This window comes from Syngnathoides biaculeatus, chromosome 20 (genome assembly GCF_019802595.1).
Source record: "Syngnathoides biaculeatus isolate LvHL_M chromosome 20, ASM1980259v1, whole genome shotgun sequence".
In the NCBI taxonomy this organism is placed as follows: domain Eukaryota; kingdom Metazoa; phylum Chordata; class Actinopteri; order Syngnathiformes; family Syngnathidae; genus Syngnathoides; species Syngnathoides biaculeatus.
Genome location: NC_084659.1, coordinates 13,318,816 through 13,337,188, shown reverse-complemented (window position 1 = coordinate 13,337,188; position 18,373 = coordinate 13,318,816). Strand labels below are relative to the sequence as shown.

The 18,373-nt window shown below is 50.4% G+C and overlaps 2 protein-coding genes across 2 annotated transcripts in view; one reads left to right on the top strand and one right to left on the bottom strand.

Moving 5' to 3' along the window:
* rerg (RAS-like, estrogen-regulated, growth inhibitor) overlaps positions 1-2,631 on the bottom strand; it is a 14,051-nt gene extending 11,420 nt beyond the window's left edge. Inside the window, exons 1-2 of the mRNA XM_061806076.1 lie at positions 2,350-2,631; positions 401-541 (exon numbers count right to left, since the gene is read on the bottom strand). Coding sequence (XP_061662060.1) covers positions 401-461 — 61 coding nt within the window. The 5' untranslated portion in view covers positions 462-541; positions 2,350-2,631. The remainder of the gene's footprint in view (positions 1-400; positions 542-2,349) is intronic.
* LOC133493134 (plexin-C1-like) overlaps positions 1-18,373 on the top strand; it is a 20,003-nt gene extending 1,630 nt beyond the window's left edge. The window contains exons 2-31 of the mRNA XM_061806078.1: positions 3,438-4,510; positions 4,575-4,697; positions 5,391-5,525; positions 5,602-5,702; positions 5,780-5,885; positions 6,048-6,213; positions 6,279-6,381; positions 6,467-6,542; positions 6,617-6,658; positions 6,739-6,875; positions 6,975-7,154; positions 7,328-7,436; positions 7,652-7,831; positions 7,918-8,085; positions 8,163-8,259; positions 8,328-8,429; positions 8,527-8,630; positions 8,709-8,860; positions 8,926-9,124; positions 9,419-9,565; positions 13,547-13,715; positions 14,661-14,761; positions 14,854-14,926; positions 15,123-15,157; positions 15,231-15,326; positions 15,434-15,597; positions 17,537-17,684; positions 17,769-17,909; positions 17,985-18,059; positions 18,155-18,373. Coding sequence (XP_061662062.1) covers positions 3,488-4,510; positions 4,575-4,697; positions 5,391-5,525; positions 5,602-5,702; positions 5,780-5,885; positions 6,048-6,213; positions 6,279-6,381; positions 6,467-6,542; positions 6,617-6,658; positions 6,739-6,875; positions 6,975-7,154; positions 7,328-7,436; positions 7,652-7,831; positions 7,918-8,085; positions 8,163-8,259; positions 8,328-8,429; positions 8,527-8,630; positions 8,709-8,860; positions 8,926-9,124; positions 9,419-9,565; positions 13,547-13,715; positions 14,661-14,761; positions 14,854-14,926; positions 15,123-15,157; positions 15,231-15,326; positions 15,434-15,597; positions 17,537-17,684; positions 17,769-17,909; positions 17,985-18,059; positions 18,155-18,277 — 4,575 coding nt within the window. The 5' untranslated portion in view covers positions 3,438-3,487 and the 3' untranslated portion in view covers positions 18,278-18,373. The remainder of the gene's footprint in view (positions 1-3,437; positions 4,511-4,574; positions 4,698-5,390; positions 5,526-5,601; positions 5,703-5,779; positions 5,886-6,047; positions 6,214-6,278; positions 6,382-6,466; positions 6,543-6,616; positions 6,659-6,738; positions 6,876-6,974; positions 7,155-7,327; positions 7,437-7,651; positions 7,832-7,917; positions 8,086-8,162; positions 8,260-8,327; positions 8,430-8,526; positions 8,631-8,708; positions 8,861-8,925; positions 9,125-9,418; positions 9,566-13,546; positions 13,716-14,660; positions 14,762-14,853; positions 14,927-15,122; positions 15,158-15,230; positions 15,327-15,433; positions 15,598-17,536; positions 17,685-17,768; positions 17,910-17,984; positions 18,060-18,154) is intronic.

Below are 18,373 nucleotides of genomic sequence, written 5' to 3'. Positions count from 1 at the left end.
TTTGCGCTTGGGTATAGTAGGCACTTTCTCAAGGGAGTGCAGGTCAATAACTGAGTTTGAAAGAATTGGACACAAAAGCTACTGCGTGATATTCTTATGTTCACCTTCAGTCGTAGAATTGTCCCGGTTTGTGAGGATTTGGATGAACTAGACTGCGAGGTTTCCAAAAGGACTTTGTAGGAAATGGTGGGCGGACACTTGAGGTCCGTCCGTTGGATGAGTCACGGACGAGTCACACAGAGACAAACCTCAGAGAGAAACACGCTAAAGCATGTGAATTTCATATCTAGTTTAAGGGCGATTTGTGAAAGTTAGTACAAGGGAGCCATCCTAATAGAACAGGAAGTTCAGCACCAGGTGCAAGATGTACAAAGGGCACAAACACGAGGGGGCGACCTACCTGACTTGCCCACCCCCGCTCGACCTAAGACGGCCAGTTTCACCTCGGGACTTTTGGCCATGACGGCTGGCCGGGCGGGCCGACGGGCGAGCTGCGAACTCAACCGTCCATCTCTCCCGTCCACGCGGGAGTAAACGGCGTCTGCGGAGAAAGTTCAAAGGGCAACGGGTTGAGCTCATTTTAGGTTTTGCCTCTCGTTGCTGGGAAATAAAGGGGTCCCTGAGGTAGTTGCAGTCGGAACAAACATTCGCTTTTCTGGGCAAGAAGGAAATGTGCATGCTTGAACGCATGTGCCGTTTCCCCCTGTGGGGTCGTGAAACAAAAGCGAAAGTCCACGTGCGCGTGAAATAAGACACCTTTTTTCCGTCCAGCCGTGGCAGCTGGACTCTGCCGCCGCTAAGAACTTTTCTGCAGCCCGGTCTTAAACGGGCAGCGGCGTGTGCCATCGGGCCAGAGCTGGAAGCTTCGGCGGTGGCGTAAAACTGCAGTTTGCGCTTCTTTTTTTGGATGATTTTTCACAAGCTGTAGGTGGTTCCCCTGTTTGTCTGTTTTACGAGGTCCAGTTCTGACCGCAGTGAGAGAAGAACTCCCACGCGGCAGCAGCCCGCAGCAGTAAAAGGGGAAAGCACCGGCGAGCAAGTCTGGCCGCCAACACGGATGTCCCCGTGTTGTGTCATTGCCGGCGTCCACCCCACGCCAGGCGTTTCCCGACTCCCACGCTCTTAGATCTCCGACGGTGCCTCAAGAGAGATCCCAATTGGAAGGAAGGATTCACGCTCGCAGTAAAACGCGCAGGGTGAGCAGAGTTTGGAAAAACACGTCTCTTCTCCGGGGGGGAATGAGCAAATGTTTCCACGACAAGTCGATTGAGAGTCCCCTTAAAGTGACAAAGTGTCGTCCTTGGCCGTTCGTCCCGGGACGCATTTCTGTCTCCCTAAAAATCAAGATTCAGTTCACGCGACGGCTGCCAGGCGGAGGGAAAAAAAGAAAACTGCGGGAGCTGTTTTTCATTAGCATACAACCAACAGTCTGCTTGCGGTCAAGAAAACAGGAGGAGAATAATAACAAAGCGGAGGGACGGTTTGACGACTTCAAATGTGTGCGAGTACCTGGAAAGTTAAGGTTTGGAGAAAAAGCACCAGGTTGTGCCAAAATCTACTTTTGGACCTTCATGAACGTCCTGTGGTTGTAAATGTTTGAAATGCATCCGAATAAGAACAAACGTCACGTTACCAATTAGGAGTCTTAAGTTAGTGTGCTTCTTTTTACACATCAAACTGAATCGATGTTTTAGTCTTTTTTTTTTATTTTTCTCCCGGGTGCCCGTTCGTCTTCATGTGCTTTTCCTGCCCTGGGAAAGGAATGGCGGCGGTGCCGAAGTCGGATGAGATTACAGAGTGCGGACTTCCAAAAGCCGCTGGGAGGGGACCCGCGGCGGCCGCCGCCGCACACGGCGTTGCGAGACGCGCGGCCGACCGCAGGCTGGCGATTGAAATCGGCGCGGAGCAGTTGCAGCATTTGCGCAGCGACGAGCAAATGCATTCCAAAGTGCAGAATGTCTATTTCTATCGCGGCTTTCCCCGCGGCGAGTTTTATTGCAGCGCGGGGACGGGTTGGGATGTCCCAATACAGGAGCCGGTGAACTCATCAGGCATTGGTTTCCTCCCGGAGACGACGTGGGAGCAAGGGCGAAGTGGATTCTGCGAGAGAAGCGCCGGGTCACCCCGAATTCCGCCGGGACGCGTTATGTAACAGCGAGGCAAGTTGTGCCGTGAAGAAAACGAGAAAACCCGACAATTGTTTTGGTGCCTTTGCAATGCAGATGCGCGGAATCCTTCCTTTTAATACAATTTAAGAGCGTGCTGGAGCCAGCGGATGGCAAGCAAAGCAGTCACCAGTTTTGTGTGTTTGGCGGGGAAGCTACAAGCCCGAGCAAGATGGGGACTCACCAGTGACTGCGGAGATGATCCCCGGACGACCAGGGCAGGCGATGAAAGGAAAGAAATCAAAAGTTGCGGCTGTCCGCCCCGTCCAGTTGGATGCGGACGGTGCGTGCGCTCGGCTGGATGGGGGAGGGGGGGGAGCCGGCGGAGGGACGACGGACAGCAGCTCCGTCGCCGCTGCCGATGAACCTCTCGCACGGGCGGCCAGCGGTGAAATAAGACGGGCGAGTTCCAGACAGCGAGGAGCTCCGTCTTGCCCCTCTGCGGCAAAACAGTGCGGGCAGCGACCTCTAGTGGGGGCGGTTGAGTGACGACAGAGGGAACCCCATATTTGGAATTTAAAAAAAAAAAAACATTTTTTTTTTATGTTTCTCGTTTTTTTTTAAAAAATTAATCGGTGGAAGTAGTTGTGTGTTGTTGAGTAACAATTGTTTTGGTAGGACGTGTGTGCTCCAGAGACCTTTGTCAGAATGTCAATAAAATAAAATAAAATGACACCGTCAAGAGTAGAAATGTTTGGAAAAGCAAAGCGGTGATCCGCGAACACTTTCGGTGAGTGCAAGTAATGCGCCGCACTCTGCATAATAACGAAGCAGTGACGTAGTAAAGTGTGCAAACGTGACGGCGGTTGAATTGAGTGACAGTTTGCGGTCATCTTGGAAATGTTGTTGTAGTGCCGTTTGCGGCCACAAGGTGACAGGATTTCGCACTTACTCTTGTCTGGCAGCCAGTGTTTATGACTTAAAATGTTTGAGGCCAGTAGCGTAATTTGTTCCTCCCTGGCGCTTTACTTCCCTCTTTTGTTGCATGAGAAATGTTTCATTTTTGCCTTCTTCGTCAAAAGCTGGGCTTTTCCTTCATCCCGTCGACCTCCAACCAGATAAATGATTTATTTCCGATGTCTGTTTTTCAATTTCTTCCTTTTTGATTTTTCTACTTGTAGTTAGTTATTTTTGCTCTGAGTTTTGTAATTAGAATTTAGCACGGTTTACTTACTTTTCTGCTCCTTGTTTGTGAAGACAAACAGCCAGCACGCCCGCAGTGCCGCCCCGCCGCCCGCCCCCTCCCGACTTCCCACCTCTGCTTTTACGCAGCCCTCCTCCAGACCGGCCTGGAGGCGTCCTGCTGACACGACGGCGAGAGGATGCCGCCACCGCCGCTGTGGACATCCCTCATGTGGATTTTGTGGGCGGAAGGGTGCGCGTCCCTGGGGGCAACCGGCGGAAGCTTCGACGCGAATGGGGCCATCCGCCACTTCGTCACCACGACCGAAGGAGTTTACGTAGCCACGGACGATAAACTGTACCAGCTTAGGCGTGACCTCAGCCTGGTGCGCACGGTCAACCAGAGAGGCATCCTGACAGGGAAAAGCGACAAGGCGCAGTTCTCCAGAGTGGCAGAAGGAGATCCAGCCAACGCCACGTTGAGCGTTAACGTGCTGCTGGCCTTCGTGGAGAACGGGACTCTCATCAGCTGCGGCGTGACCGACAACGAGTGCGGCTACTGCGAGCTGCTGGCCCAGCACGACGTGTCGGAGGTGCTCTACAGGGAACACATCCTGGTCGGGCCCTCCGGGAGGCCCGGCGGGTCCGTGGCCTTCCTGGTGGCCACGGAGCCGGCCCAGCGAGAGTTTTACATCCTGGCGGCCATCCGGCAGCGCAAAGGCAAGAGCTCGCAAAGCACGTGCCCCTCTTCAACCGAGGCCGTGTACCTGTACAACACCGACAACAAGCAAGCGGGAGGGATCCTCTCCTTCGCCGGCGAGGGCTCCAACCCTCTGTTTACCAGCAGAGGAGATGTGGACTTTATGGACGGATTCCAGGTGGGGTCAGACATTTATTTGTTTGCCAACGTGCGGACTCCGGCGGGCGGCAGCAGGGTTCGGGTCATATGGCTTCAAGCCAAGAGCAAAAAAACGGAGACATTGAAATCGCTGCGTGGAGCGTCTCTGGCGGTCCCCGGCAAGAAGAAAGGGGCCAAACTGGTGGCCTCCTCGCCGGTGTGGCAAGGAGCGACTCCCACGCTTTGGGCGGGTGCGTTCGCCCCGGACGGAGACCCGAGCGGCACCGAGCTGCTTCTGTTTAACGTCACCCCCGATGTGAACACAGCAGCCGACAAAGACCCGGACTTCTGCAGCGCCGTGACTTGCGCTGGGCAAGTCGGGGAGGTAGGTTCTTGCGTTTTGAGGTTATTTACACGCGACAGGCCTCATGGTGTTTTGCGTTTGTCAGGCGAAGGAGCTGCAGCCACTGAAGGTCCTGTTCAGGCACAGATCAATGACGTCTGTCGTGGCCGAGAGCCAAGGGGCCTGGATGGCGGTCTTTGTGGGAACAGAGGACGGCCAGATCATTAAGGTGAGCGCACGTCAAAAGCGGACAGACCCCTGTGGAAATGTCACTTTAGCGAGTGGCATTGTGAAAGTTAAGCGGCATTAATACAAGTGCATTGAAGCAAAAGAAAATGTGGAGAGGGGAAGTAAAAACGAAAGACTGAAAGTGCGGTAACGCAAGCGCGCACATCCTCTTACAAGAGGGCACGTGGCCGCGGTCAGAGTCAACCGCTTACAATGGATAATTGTTATACCCACTTGACATATTTCAAGATGCGAGTGCAAAAGGAACTCAGCCGTCTTCTAGGGATTAATAGTGAGTAAAAGTATATCTCCTAGCAAGGTCACCATATGTTGCGGCGGTCACACGTAATGAGGATATTACAGAGTTGAAGGGAGTCAAGAGTGGTCAATCAAGTATCAAGTTGACCTCATATCACGTGATGAAGCAAAGCAGGCCGGTCAGGAAGAAGGGCATTTCCGCCGCGTGTCGCGTCACGCTCTGCGGTGTTTCCAGACCGCCGACGGTGAGGGGATCACGTGCTGGCCCACGGGCCGGTCGGAGGCCCGACCACAACGGCAAGTAAATGCCCAGCAAAGGAGCCGCAGGCGTCTTGACGCGACGTCAGGGATTTGATTTTCATCTCAGCGGAAAGCAAAGACAAAGCTTCACAGCAGTCTGGGCAGATGGTCATGAACGCACGTTTGTCGTTTTCAGCTGAGCGTGGACAAAAATCACCGCGGTACCTGTCCCACGGTGATTTACATCAGCGCAGATGACCGTAAAGTGTTTCCAGGTATGCGGCTGGACCCGGCAAATGGGAAACACCTGTACGCGGCCTTGAAGAACCAGGTTGGTGTCCGGTCAGTCTCCCGACAAAGTCCCGCCCGGCAACGGGTCATTTTCGTCTGTTGTTGTCGTACGGCAGGTGCTGCGCGTGCCCGTGTCCAAGTGCTTCACGCACAAAACTCAGGAAGCCTGCTGGTCGGCTCAGGATCCGAGCTGCGCGTGGTGTCACTCCAAAAAGAGGTGAGATGCGTCCTGGGCGCTCGACGTCTTCACTCGGCTGACAAAGTGACGACGATGACGGTATTTTCTCATCTCAGTTGCACGTTCAAGGACGAATGCCAAAACTCCCACTGGCTGTCCTTTCCTGACGATTACCAAAAAAAGATGATTTCCTACACAGTCCGAAAAGAAAGCGGCGATCAGGTAAACAGGTCAAAAAATGTTTGGGCGGAGCCAGCCTCCGGAGGGATAAATCGAGTCTAGTGTGAGCAAAGTGAGGGCATTTCAAGGGACTTGATTTGTTTCCGTCGGAGGCACCTGACGTGTGTTCACCTACCGGTACGCCTGCACTCCGCCCTCCTTCAGATCAGGTTGGACGTCCGCACGCACGTGAGCACGGATCGGAACGCGAGCGAAACCTTTGCCTGTCAGTTTTCCGGAGGTTTGGGCGAACTGTGCAGCAGGGACGGCCCTCTCCCGACGTTCCCGCAATGCACTTGCATCCTGTCGAACGGCACGCTTTCAGCCGAAGGTAAGGGAGCTGATCCCACGCTGGCGCAGTCAAGTCGATAACGTTTACCTCCCGCCGACGCACAGGTATGAGCGTGGCGGTCAAAGTGCGACTGGGGCCGACGTTATTTACGGAAAAAATTACGCTGAAGACGTGCCCGGACGTGGGGGGCTCGCCTCCCAATACTGCGTGAGTCCCACAACACGGCTGTTTGGAGAGGACAGACCGCGGGGCGAAGAAAGGGCCGGACCGCCAACACTTGTGTTCTGTCCAGGTGCCGGAGATGCGTGGAGGTGGGATGCGGCTGGAGCCAAGAGGGCTGTTCGTGGGCTACTGCGGGACCCGTGAATGTAAATGCAGTCCGGTCGGTCGTTCGGTTACACGATGGCATTTCAAATGTGATTTTTGTTCCACGTTTCAACAGGACGGGGTTTGCGAGAAGACGTGGCAGCCGAAGAACATTTCGGTGAGTGTGAGCTGTCGGAAGTTCCTTTACGATAATTGCGTCTGGCGGAAGATTGGTAACAACGGTTTCTCACTGTTCAGAATCCAGAGATTTCTTCCATCCTTCCCGGCGAGGTGTCTTTCTACGGTCACAACCGCGCGGTTTTGTCAGGGTCCCACCTGAGTCAAGTGACCGGTGTGAGGATCTGGACCGAAGAAGCCACCTGCGCGCCGAGGGAGTAAGTTTTTAGCGGTGCGAGGTCACGGTTTCCGTGGAGCGTAGGTCCGCGTTTATCGGACTGGGCAAAAACCAATGATATTGTGACACTGTGTCTCAGGTCTCCCGTGTGGAACAACACGAGCGTAGACTTGGTGTTCCACATTCCCCCCATGGAAGGCAAAGGAAGGGCCCGGGTGTGCGTCGTCCTCCCAGACGGCAGCTGCTACGGCGAAGGCAGCATCGTGTACACTTCGGCGCCATCCTGTGGCTCCCTGACGCCGAGCAGCTCCTGGAGCAGGTGGGGTTCCTTTGAAAGTCACATGATGGTTTTTCATTTTTACGTTTATTGGAAGCGAAGGGTCACGATCGGGGCAGGGATTTCCCGAAGCGACGCGTCGTGAAACGTCTGTCCTTTTTTTCCCTTTTCAACGCGGCGTGGATATTGACGGGACGTCTTCGTGTTCCATCCAGCGGCAAGAGGACGATCACCTTGGCGGGGTCTAACCTGGACACGGTGGAGGGCGTCTCGCATGGTCACGCCCCCCAGGAAGTCAGCGTGGCCGCACACCGAAGATTCCAAGTGAGCACGCACACTTCCCGCACTGGTTGCGATGAAGGGTAACGTGAGAAGGTTAAAGAACATCTGTTTGATGTAATTGTATTTTGTCACGGTGCGCGCAAGCTTTGGATGCTAGTTTAGAAAAGAACCCTTACGAGATGCGGGAGTCTGACTAGACACAATCGAGGGTTACGGGGAGCAGTTGAAGTCTGAATGAGTTTTTATGGGCCTTCCAGAATCTGACTTACCAGACACCGGGAGGCAGGAGCGCCGGCAGCGTTTTCACCAGCAAGGTTTATCTGAAAGTGGGCAACGGGACGCTGGCCTGCCGGCAGTCCATGACTTACTATCCGGATCCTCAGTTCACCGGCTTCACCTCCACGAGGAGCGGGGACGACATCCGCGTCACCATCCAGGTGCCGCCTATTTTCAGACACGCGGGTGCCGCCTCGGGGCGGACGCGTACCAAACGTACGCCACTTTGCCGCTCGTCGCGTTGCAGAAAAGCGCGGATCACCTGGAGATGAGCGTAAAAGAGGTGTCGGCGTCGGGCGTCCACAGCGGGAAAGAGTACCCCTGCGTCATGGAGGGCAAGGACGAGGGCAACCAAGCGGAGTTCTTCATTTGCGAAATCAGGAGGTTGGCCGACGTCAATTTTCGCGAGTTGAAGGTAAAAGTGCTAGGTGTAAATGGGCATGGGTCCAGGGCAGAATATTATGTGAGCGTTACGTTTTGTTCCCGCTTCAGGTTTTCTACGGCGATAAGACGATCACACTGCGAAATACATCTGACCTGTACTCTCTGATGTGGCTGGTACTTCTGGCGATCCCCTGCATTATCGTGGGTAGGTGGAGGCGAAGTCGGGTTTGTATGAGCCAATGATTTGAACGATTGTATTTGATCCAATCAAAGGGGTGGCGCTGATTTACCGTCGTCAACAAAAGCAACTGACGGTGAAGATGAACAAACGCATGGAAAACCTGGAGATGGACATCAGGAACGACATCAGACAAGGTGCGTCTGGGCAAATCGTACAGGTGGAAACACTGCAAAATTTGAGGCCGGTTCACGTGACGAGTTTGGCGCGGCACCGACTAGACCATCGCGGCAGGTTTTGTAGACATGCAGACGGAAAAGGCGGAGCTGTTGGAAAACGTGGGTGCGATTCCGTTCCTAGACTACAAGCACTTCGCCTGCAGGATATTTTTCCCTGAGGTAAACGGAGGGCGAGGACCAGATCAAAAGGCGCAAGCATAAAGATAAAAGTCCAAGGTTTAGGTTACGTTTATGCAGAATGAACTCTTGACGGCGTCGTGTACAGCCGAGGGAGGTGTTGGTCAAGACAAGACGGTCCAGGCCTTCGCCGAGCTGATCAGGGACCGGCGCTTCCTGGTGTGCGCGGTGCACGCTGCTGAGGAGCAGAAGAGTTTTAGCGTCAAGGACAGGTTAGATTGATTAATCCGGGGCCGGGGTCCGGGGTCGAATGCGTGACGGCGTCCTCGGTCACCAGGTGTGCGATGGCGTCTCTGCTGACGGTGGCGCTGCACGGCGACTTGTCGTATCTGACGGAGGCCATGGAGACGCTGCTGAAGCATTTGATGCAGAAAAACAGCACGAGCCAACCCAAAATGCTGCTGCGGCGCACGGAGTCCGTCGTGGAGAAGCTCCTCACCAACTGGATGTCCATCTGCCTGTACGGATTCTTGAGGGTACGCGAGCCGTGGGTGTACGGTTGTGTATCACGGTTTACAAGTGTTTGGGTTATGCAAACATTTGAATGATTGGATAAAAATAAAGTAAGAGTGCTGATGAGGTCACATCATGCAGAGATGCACGGGAATGTGTAAATGGCGAAAAAAAGTTATTCTGGCTGTTTGTGTTTATTTTTGTTTTGCATCTAACATGTGCGTCGACGCCGGATGGGACCGTCCGAGCGGTCTGGGTGCTCCCCGTGCCCCCTCCCGTTGATGATTTGCGGGCTTGCGTGTATGTCTCGCCCACAGGAGAGAGTGGGCCAGCCGTTGTTCCTGCTGGCGAGGGCCCTCACGCAGCATATCTCCCGGGGCCCGGTGGACCGCGTGACGGGCAAAGCCCTGTACACGCTCAGCGAGGACTGGCTGCTCTGGCAGGCGCCGGACTTCGCCCCTCTGGTAGAAACCCGCTCGGGATGAATGCCGTCAATCGCGCAAAAGTGTGGAATGACTGCAGAACATATGGAGTGCTTTGTGCCGGATGTGAAAAAGCGGACACAATGGAATTTTTGTGACACTTGTGAGGATGAGTGGATTGGGAAAGGGACCCGGATGGACTTTTGGCGCAGGTCCAAGTGTATGAGGATGAAAAGATGATGGGCAGCAGATGTGTAATGTTCCTGCTAGGTCATTAAATGGCCAAGACTTAGGAGCAAAAGTGTTTGAGAAGGCGAAACTGTCAAGTGCAAGGGCGCTTTTGAAATGGCGTGTTCGTCAGGCGCTGTACGAGATGTTGACAATCTACAGAATGTGTGTAATAGCTAATGTATGTATTGATGATTTTCATAGACATAAAGTGAGCGGGCTTTTATAGAAATTATAGAGTAAATAAAATAGGGCTGCATGTTGTGTTAAAAGCTGGCACTTTTGCCGAGAAGTGGCTGCAGTTTCTGCTTTTTTATCTGAGAGAGCGGCAGAGTTGTGTCACTTGTCTTCCTGCCGCATGGGCTAACCACAGGACGTCACATTTTGAGTGATTTGTCATCAGGCAGAAAAGTGTCGCAATCAGTGCTTTGTGAGAGTATTTGGCCCCGTTGAACATTTCAACCTTTCGTCACATTTCAGGCTTCAAACATAAAGATATCCCCAAAAAAATGTTTTTTGTCAAGAATCAACAACAAGTGGGTCACAATCATGAAGTGGAATGCAATTTATTGGATGTTTTATAGTTTTTTTTTTTTTTAAACAAATAAAAACCAGAAAAGTGGGGCGTACAATATCACCCGGCCTTGAGACTTTCAGTGCAGCAGAATCACTCCAGACGTTGAGTGAGTTCAGTGAGGATCTCTGACTGATAAATCGAATCCACCTGCGTGTGTTCAAGTCTCCGCATAAATGGCCCTGCGCTGTGATTGTCTCGGTTCAGTTTGAAGTGCAGAGAGCATCAGGAAGACCAAGGAAACACACCAGGCAGGTCCGAGATACTGTTGCGGAGACGTTTAAATCTGGATTTGGATACAAAAAGATTTCCCAAGCTTGAAACATCTGAAGGAGCACTGTGCAAGCAATCATATCGAAAAGGAAAGTGTATCAGACCAGTGCAAATCTACCAAGAGTCGGCCGTCCCTCTAAACCTTCACCACGAACAAGGAGAAGAGTGATCAGAGATGCAGCCGAGAAGGCCATGATGAATGTGGATGAACTGCAGAGATGTACAGCTGAGGTGGGTCCATCGTCCTGCACTGCACAAATGTGGCCTTTAAGGAAGAGTGGCATGAAGAAAGCCATTTCTCAGAGATATCCATCAAAAGTCTGTTTGAAAGTTTGCCACAGGTCACCTGGCAGACACAGGAAAAATGTGGAAGAAGGTGCTCTGGTCACATGTAACCAAAATGGAACTTTCTGGCCACAATGCCAAATGGTATGTTTGGTGGTAAAGCAACAGAGCACGTCACCATCCCCACTGTCAAACTTGGCGGTGGCAGCCTCATGGTTCATGGAAGATGGTTCAAATTGATGGGAAGATGAATGGAGGCAAATACAGGACCATTCTGGAAGAAAACCTGTTGAAGTCTGCCAAAGTCCTGAAAGTGGGATGGAGATTTATCCTCCAACAGGACAATGATCCAAAACATAAAGCCAAATCTACAATGGAATGGGTCACAAATAAAGGTATCCAGGTGTTGGAATGGGCAAGTCAAAATCCAGACCTGAATCCAATGGAGACTCTCTGGGCAGAGCTGAAGACCGCTATGCACAAACGATCTCCATCCAACCTCACTGAACTGGAGCTGTTTTGCAAGGAAGAACGGGCAAGAATTTCCGTCTCTGGATGTGGAAAACTGATGGAGACATACCTGAAGTGACTTGCAGCTGTAATTGCAGCAAAAGGTGGCGCTACAAAGGATTAATGCAAGGGGGCCTGAAAGAGCTTATGGACCTATGTCACTGAAATATCGTAACTGGCCATATTGCCGGTCAAGCAAAGCATCGTTCAATGCTAAGTGGGTTGTAGACGACACGAAAATACGTCTCCCGGAATTGAGTCCGAAGGTTATAATAAATGAAGCTGTGTGGAAAGATGAGAGACACATGCCATAGAGGACCCATATTTAATGTGGAAGTAGATGATTTGTCTGATAAGAAATGGGACTGTTAAACCGCTTCCGCTTGTCTGGGACAACTGGATCTCCACATGTATCCGGTGAGTAAGTCATTGAGATTGACATGGAAGAGTTTGAAAGCGTAGAAAAGTCTGGATGCATACAAATACTTAGTTGCTGGATGCGTTCTTAACGGGGAGATGACTTGTGAATGTGGAAGCGTGTTTAGCTACGCGTAAACTTTGGCTGAAATCCATCGATTGATTTAAGTGAGTATTCAATACAAATACTAATGTTTAAATTAATGACCGGTAGTTTTACACAAATTGGCATCCATTAACTATGATTAGAAAGAAAAAAAAAAAGGACAAGTGAGTCGGCTCTTCAGTAGCAACGTTTCCCAAGAAGTTTATATGATAGCAAGTTCGCTCATTTGAGATCAATGGGGGGGAAGAAATAAAAAGAGAGAAAAGTAAGAGGGAGTTGTCTCTAATGTACGCAGAAGTGTGTTGCGGCCACACGTTAAACTTTGGTAAACCTCTCTAGGATATAATATTGTTTGAATTGTTTTAAAAAGCAATGTTTCTCAAATTGAGTCCAGTGCATATTTCCAAAAATAAAATCAACTGCTGGGATCGCCCCCATACATGGAAGCGTGTTGCGGCCACATGTTAACCCACATGAACCTCTCTGCGCCAGATGATTGATTTTATTTTTTGAAATAGGCATTGGACTGATTTGAGAACAATGCATATTAAAGAAGCGGCGGGAAAAAAAAAAAGTCTGTCGGGGAGAGATTTCCCAACGTTTAAGATGTGGCGGCAAAATGCTTCTGTGTACGTTGGAGATGACTCCGTGTCTTTTTTGGATAATTTTTTTTTTTTTTACGCATTGTTGTCAAATGAGGCAAGTTAGCATTATAAAGACTTGTTTGGAATTAGAGATAGAGAAGAATATTTGTAAATAAGAATAAAAACTAATTCCTCCCTAAAATGAGGTGATGCCTCCACAGTCGTTAGTATTTTGGTGTAATAGCCGAAATGTGGTCTTCCAGCTGTTATTTTCTAGAATGTTTTTGAATATCTGTTCGGTCTGTTGTAACAACCAACAGTACAACAAGTCTCGGGTATTGTGAAACTTCTGCTGGGGTTCAATGTCCCCCACAGTGCGGCGCAGCTTTTTTTGACCGGCAATATGTTGCCGTGAAAATGGTGATGTCACATGCCTGAGCCCTATAGTCTTGTTGCACGGCAGAATTTTCAGGTTTAGATTAGTTAAAAAAGTGGAAAATATAAAAAAAAAAATGTCATTGCACCATTGTGCCACACTTGTTGATTTTTGACCCCCCCCCCCCCAAAAAAAGTATAATATCTTTATGTTGTTTATAAAATGTGGTGAAAAGGTTGAAAAGGTCAAGGGTGCCGAATACTTTCATTAGGCACTGGTGACAGGTAGTAATCCATGTGTGTGGTGTGTCCCCTGCGTTTGCATACGTCTACCTTATATTTATTTAGTTTCGTATTAGTGGTGTTAATAAAATAAGCATTTGTTTGTTGCATGGTTTTGTGTTATTGTAAGATTTTTTTTTTTTTTAAAGAAATCTAAAAAATTGATGATTGACTTATTTTTCAAGCCATGACACCTGTTCTTGGCCATGGCTTAGTCAGTAGAGCCAGTGGTGAGAGGGCCAAGGGTTCAAATCTACTTTTTTCAGTATATCCTCATTAAAAAAAAAAAAAAAAAAAAAAAACTTTGTGTGTTTTTAACCAACAATTTACTCTGATTGTCAACTGGAATCATTTTGTGCGTCTTCCCTCACCCAAACAAAAATGCACAGAGGCTGAAGGCATTGTTTTCGGCGGGCAGCGACGGCGAGGTGAGCGAACCACTGGAGGCGGTGGCCCTCACCTGCGACACGGCGGAGCAGGCCAAGGAGAAGGTCCTCAGCGCCTTCGAGACCAAGTTCGGCTTCCCCTACAGCAGGCCGCAAATGAGCGTTTCTATCGGTGAGGGCCAATAATCAAAATAATAATAATATCGAATGTAAAGAAGTGAAGACAGGCAGCAGGTTGAGGAATAATTAGAAAGATGGAGGCACGCACTGGAAAGGAGAGAATGAAGATTAGCTGAAGAAAAACAGAATGTATGTATGTATGTGAATGAGATGGGTGGAGGGGGAAGAGTGAGGCTCCAGGGAAAAGAGATGGCGAGGGTGGACGACTTCAAATAGTTGGGGTTAATAATCTAGAGCAGTGGTGAGTGTGGTAAGGAAGTGAAGAAACGGGTCCAAGCGGGGTGGAACAGTTGACGGAAGGTGTCTGGTGTTCTATGTCTCCGCTAAAACGAAGGGCAAAGTATATCAAACAGTGGTGAGGCCGCCAATGATGATACAGATTAGAGACGGTGGCGCTGAAGAAAGAACAGGAAGTAGAACTTGAGGTAGCAGAAATGATGTTGAGGTTCTCACTCGGAGTGAGCAGGTTGGATAGGATTAGAAATGAGTTCATTAGAGGGACGGCCAAAATTGGATGTGTTGGAGACAACGTTCGAGAGAGCAGACTCAGATGGTTTGGACAAGTCCAGAGGCGAGAGAGTGAGTATATTGGTAGAAGGGGGCTGAGGATGGAGCTGCCAGGCCAAAGAGCGAGAGGAAGACCGAAGAAAAGGTTGATGGATGTTGTGAGGGAGGACATGAGGACAGTGGGTGTTAGAGGGGAAGATGCACGAGATGGGCTAAGATGGAAAAAGATGTAACGCTGTTGTGACCCGTAATGGGACAAGCTGAAAGTAAAAGAAGAAGAAGTAAAGAAGTTGATGGGTGCGGGTGGGCAAGTGCTATGCCACCTGTGTGGCAGGCTGACGTTTTGGGAGTGGGGACGCAGATGGGTTGTTGCACAGGTAGCTGGTGCAAGGTTGGTAAAACGCACTCACACATGTCTTCCCTGGAGCAGAGTTGGAGAGGGACGGAGGCTTCGTGGCCCTGGAAGAGGTGGACGGCAGCTCTGAAGCGATCGGGGACGTGACCAGGCTCAACACGTTGGAGCACTACAAGGCGAGTGCAAGCATTTGCGCCGGAAATGTATGGATTGATTATTTTGGAGACTTGACGGCTTACTGTAGCTTTATCTTATTTTGTGTGTGAAGGTGGCAGACGGCGCTGCAATCAAGGTGACCTCCAGATCGAATCCTTCTGTGAGCCCCCAGTGTAGTTTGAAGGGTGAGTGCATGGTAGAAGTCTGCCGGAACTGATTTTTAAAAAGGATTAATAGGAAAAATCTAATCTATTTTTATTTGTTGTTACTTTTATCTTCGAGACATCATTTAGAATGTGAGGCCACAAAAGCTGACGGTTGTAATGTTTTGTTTGAGTAATTCAATGAAGTTTGATGGTAATTTTTTTTTTTCCCCCCCAGAGAACGGTGATATTTGGGATAAATATTTTCACTTGGTAAGACGCCGGTCGTCACACCAAAAGGGCGACAAGCCAATGAAGCAGGATCACCGTTCAATCCCCCTTCTAGATCGGGCCTGACGTTGACCAGGACCTGGAAAAGAATCCAGAGAGGAAGAAATTGAAGCTGAAGGAAGTGCACCTCACCAAACTCCTTTCCACCAAAGTGAGGCCACGTTTGCAGAGAAGTTGTTGCATTAGTTGCACATCAACTGCAGGAAGTCATATTTGAGGTTTTGTGTGTGTTTGTTTTTTTTTTTTTTTTTTGGTCAGGTGGCCGTGCATTCGTTTGTGGAGAACTTGTTCAGGTCCGTGTGGGGGCAGGCCAACCGCAGAGCGCCGCAGGCGGTGAAATACTTTTTCGACTTCCTGGACCGTCAAGCGGAGGAGATGAAGATCTCCGATCCGGATGTGCTGCACATTTGGAAGACTAATAGGTGCGGTAGTGACGTGATGAGTTTTTTTGGAGTTGGACGGTTTCAAAGAAAACGAATGACGCAATCCCCCCAAAAAAGTGAGGAATTGAGAGTGACTGTAAAGAGTGAGGGCTAGACGACAAGAACAAGAATGGATTCTAGGCAATAGCAGGCTAATCAAAGGTAAAAAAAAAAAAAAAGCAAAATAAAAATTGATTAGGTGTTCATCAAGAGCGTTGTGGATGGCGTCAAGATGTGAGGTTTAGACTGTGGTTCCTCTTGTACAATTTTGATCAAGTTTTGTGATGTCATTGTGAATGTTTATGTGTTATGGGACATCATTTTTTCAGTCCATAGGACATGAAACCCCTTCCCCCAAAAGCAATGTGACAAGATTGCGGTGGGTTGTTGATTATTTTCTAATGTTGAAATATTGGGGGCACGGTGGATCAGTTGGGCTCACAGTTGTAAGGTCCTGGGTTCAATCCTGGATCCACCTGTGTGGAGTTTGCATGTTCTCCCCGTGCCTGCGTGGGTTTTCTCTGGGCACTTCGGTTTCCTCCCATGTCCCAAAAACCTGCAACATTAATAGGACACTAAATTGTCCCTAGGTGTGATTGTGAGTGTCACTGTGGTTTGTCTCCATGTGCCCTGCGACTGGGTGTTCAGGGTGACCCCCGCCTCCTGGCTGTTGATAGCTGGGATAGGATGCAGCACACCCTGTGACCCTCGTGAGGATAAGTGGCAAGGAAAATGGGTGTATGGATGTTGAAATATGAGTACAGAATTATAGTATAGTGGAATGAAATTGTTGTTGTTCATGATTAGTAGGGTGGACTAGTAGTAGTTGGATTAGTAATGGCGTCGACTGGGCGTGTCCAATGAATAGCAATGAACGGTCCCATTTCGGCAAGCGATTGCACCTGCGGTGGCCTCCAATCTGTCTATTTAGCCGGCGTCTTCGGAGAAGCGCGGCAGCAGTCCGCGAGGCGAGCTCATATGCTGCCCGGTAAAGGCCCCGTCGCACCATGACGTTCTGGTCAACGTTCTCTGAACATTTCAATCGTTCCTTTTTTCAGCGTTCTCAAATGAGGATGACACATCTGGCGTGTGATTAACGTGTGCCTAACGCACGAGAAGCGTATAACAGCGAGCAAATAAGATACCCCTAAAAAACACTCGCGTGTGCTAACGTGTCACCGGCGCGCGACGAGCGATTTGTCAACGTAAGACGAGCGTGTTGAGCGCGTGACTAAACGGGTGAATCACGACAGATTAGCGTTTTGCTGGCGTGTAATTTTTACAGTGGAACGGGAACGAAAATTTCAAACTCACTTCAGTTGTTCTCGTGAGTTTGAACAGTCAGCATCATGCCGCCTAGACGAAAAAAAGGCGGGGTGCGGACTTCAGCAACTAGCGCTGCAAGTAAGAACGCAAAGTATCGGTTTATATACACGTATGCATGGACGTTCGGGAAAAGCACCATTGACGCTCAATGGGCGTTCATTTTTACTTTAGTTACACGCTGCGTGCGCTCGGGGATTGTTCAGTGGTCGTTGACAGGTCGCCAGTGAGTCGTTCACTGCAAAGCAAACGATTAAGTAACAACCAAGTAACGCTCGAGTAACGACTGACTAACGATAGCCAAACGCGTGCGACGCTCGGCGAACGTTAGTAAAACGTTCCACGAACGTTCTGCAGCGTTTAAAATTAAACGTTGATGAACGCTGTTCTCGGTTAGAAGTTTTGCGCATGTTCAAAACTTTTTTTCCCGGACCGGCGTTTGCCGATTCCCAGCAATCATTGACGTTCACTAGCGTTCAAACGACGCTCTTCTGGCGCTATCCCGGCGACCGTGGGCGACTACCGACGTTTCTTCAAACGCTACAGAACGCTGACCAGAACGTCACGGCGTGACGGAGCCATAAGGTATCGCTCACGTTTGTCCCCTTCTCCGCAGCTTGCCTCTCCGCTTCTGGGTGAACATCCTGAAGAACCCCCAGTTCGTCTTCGACATGGCCAAGAGTCCCCACCTGGACGGGTGCTTGTCGGTCGCCGCTCAGGCGTTCATGGATTCCTTCTCCCTGAGCGACACTCAGCTGGGGAAGGTAGCGGCGTCGACGTCGACGGCCGCCGTCTTCGGTTGTGACCCGACTTTCTGACTGTCCTGGGCTTTTTTTCCCTCCTCCAAGCACGCGCCGACCAACAAGCTGCTGTACGCCAAAGACGTTCCCAAGTACAAGGAGGAAGTCAAGGAGTATTTCCGGAGCATCCGGGATCAGCCGCCCGTCAGTCGCTCGGAGTTTTACAAGTTTCTGGACGAGGAGTCGAAGGTTCGCCTTCGCACCGGCGGAAAACGGGGAAGAGCGGCCGGCACTCGACCGTGTTTGTGCTGTTTTTGGTTTCAGAAGCACGAGAACGAGTTCAACGAAGCGGCCGCCCTCAAGGAGCTGCAGAAGATGATCCTGAGATATGTCCCGCAGGTGCGCGGAACGCTACAGATTGGCGACGTTAGCGTCGGCCAAGTGTGGCGATTCACGTGAAGGGTGTTTTGTTTGTCTTCTTCTTCCACCCCCAGATCAGCGAGAAGCTTGAGCAGAGCGGCGCCCCGGCCCACTTCAGGGAGGAACTGCAGCGGCTGCAGGAGACGTCGGACGTCGTCAGGAGCTGCTCGTGGAGCTGCAACCCGCGGGGGCTTTGAAAACCGCACGCCGCCACCACCACAACGGACTTTTGATTAGATTTAGCTGACCAGTCATGTTGGTGTGAAGCTCTGTGACTTTAAGTTGAATCTGAA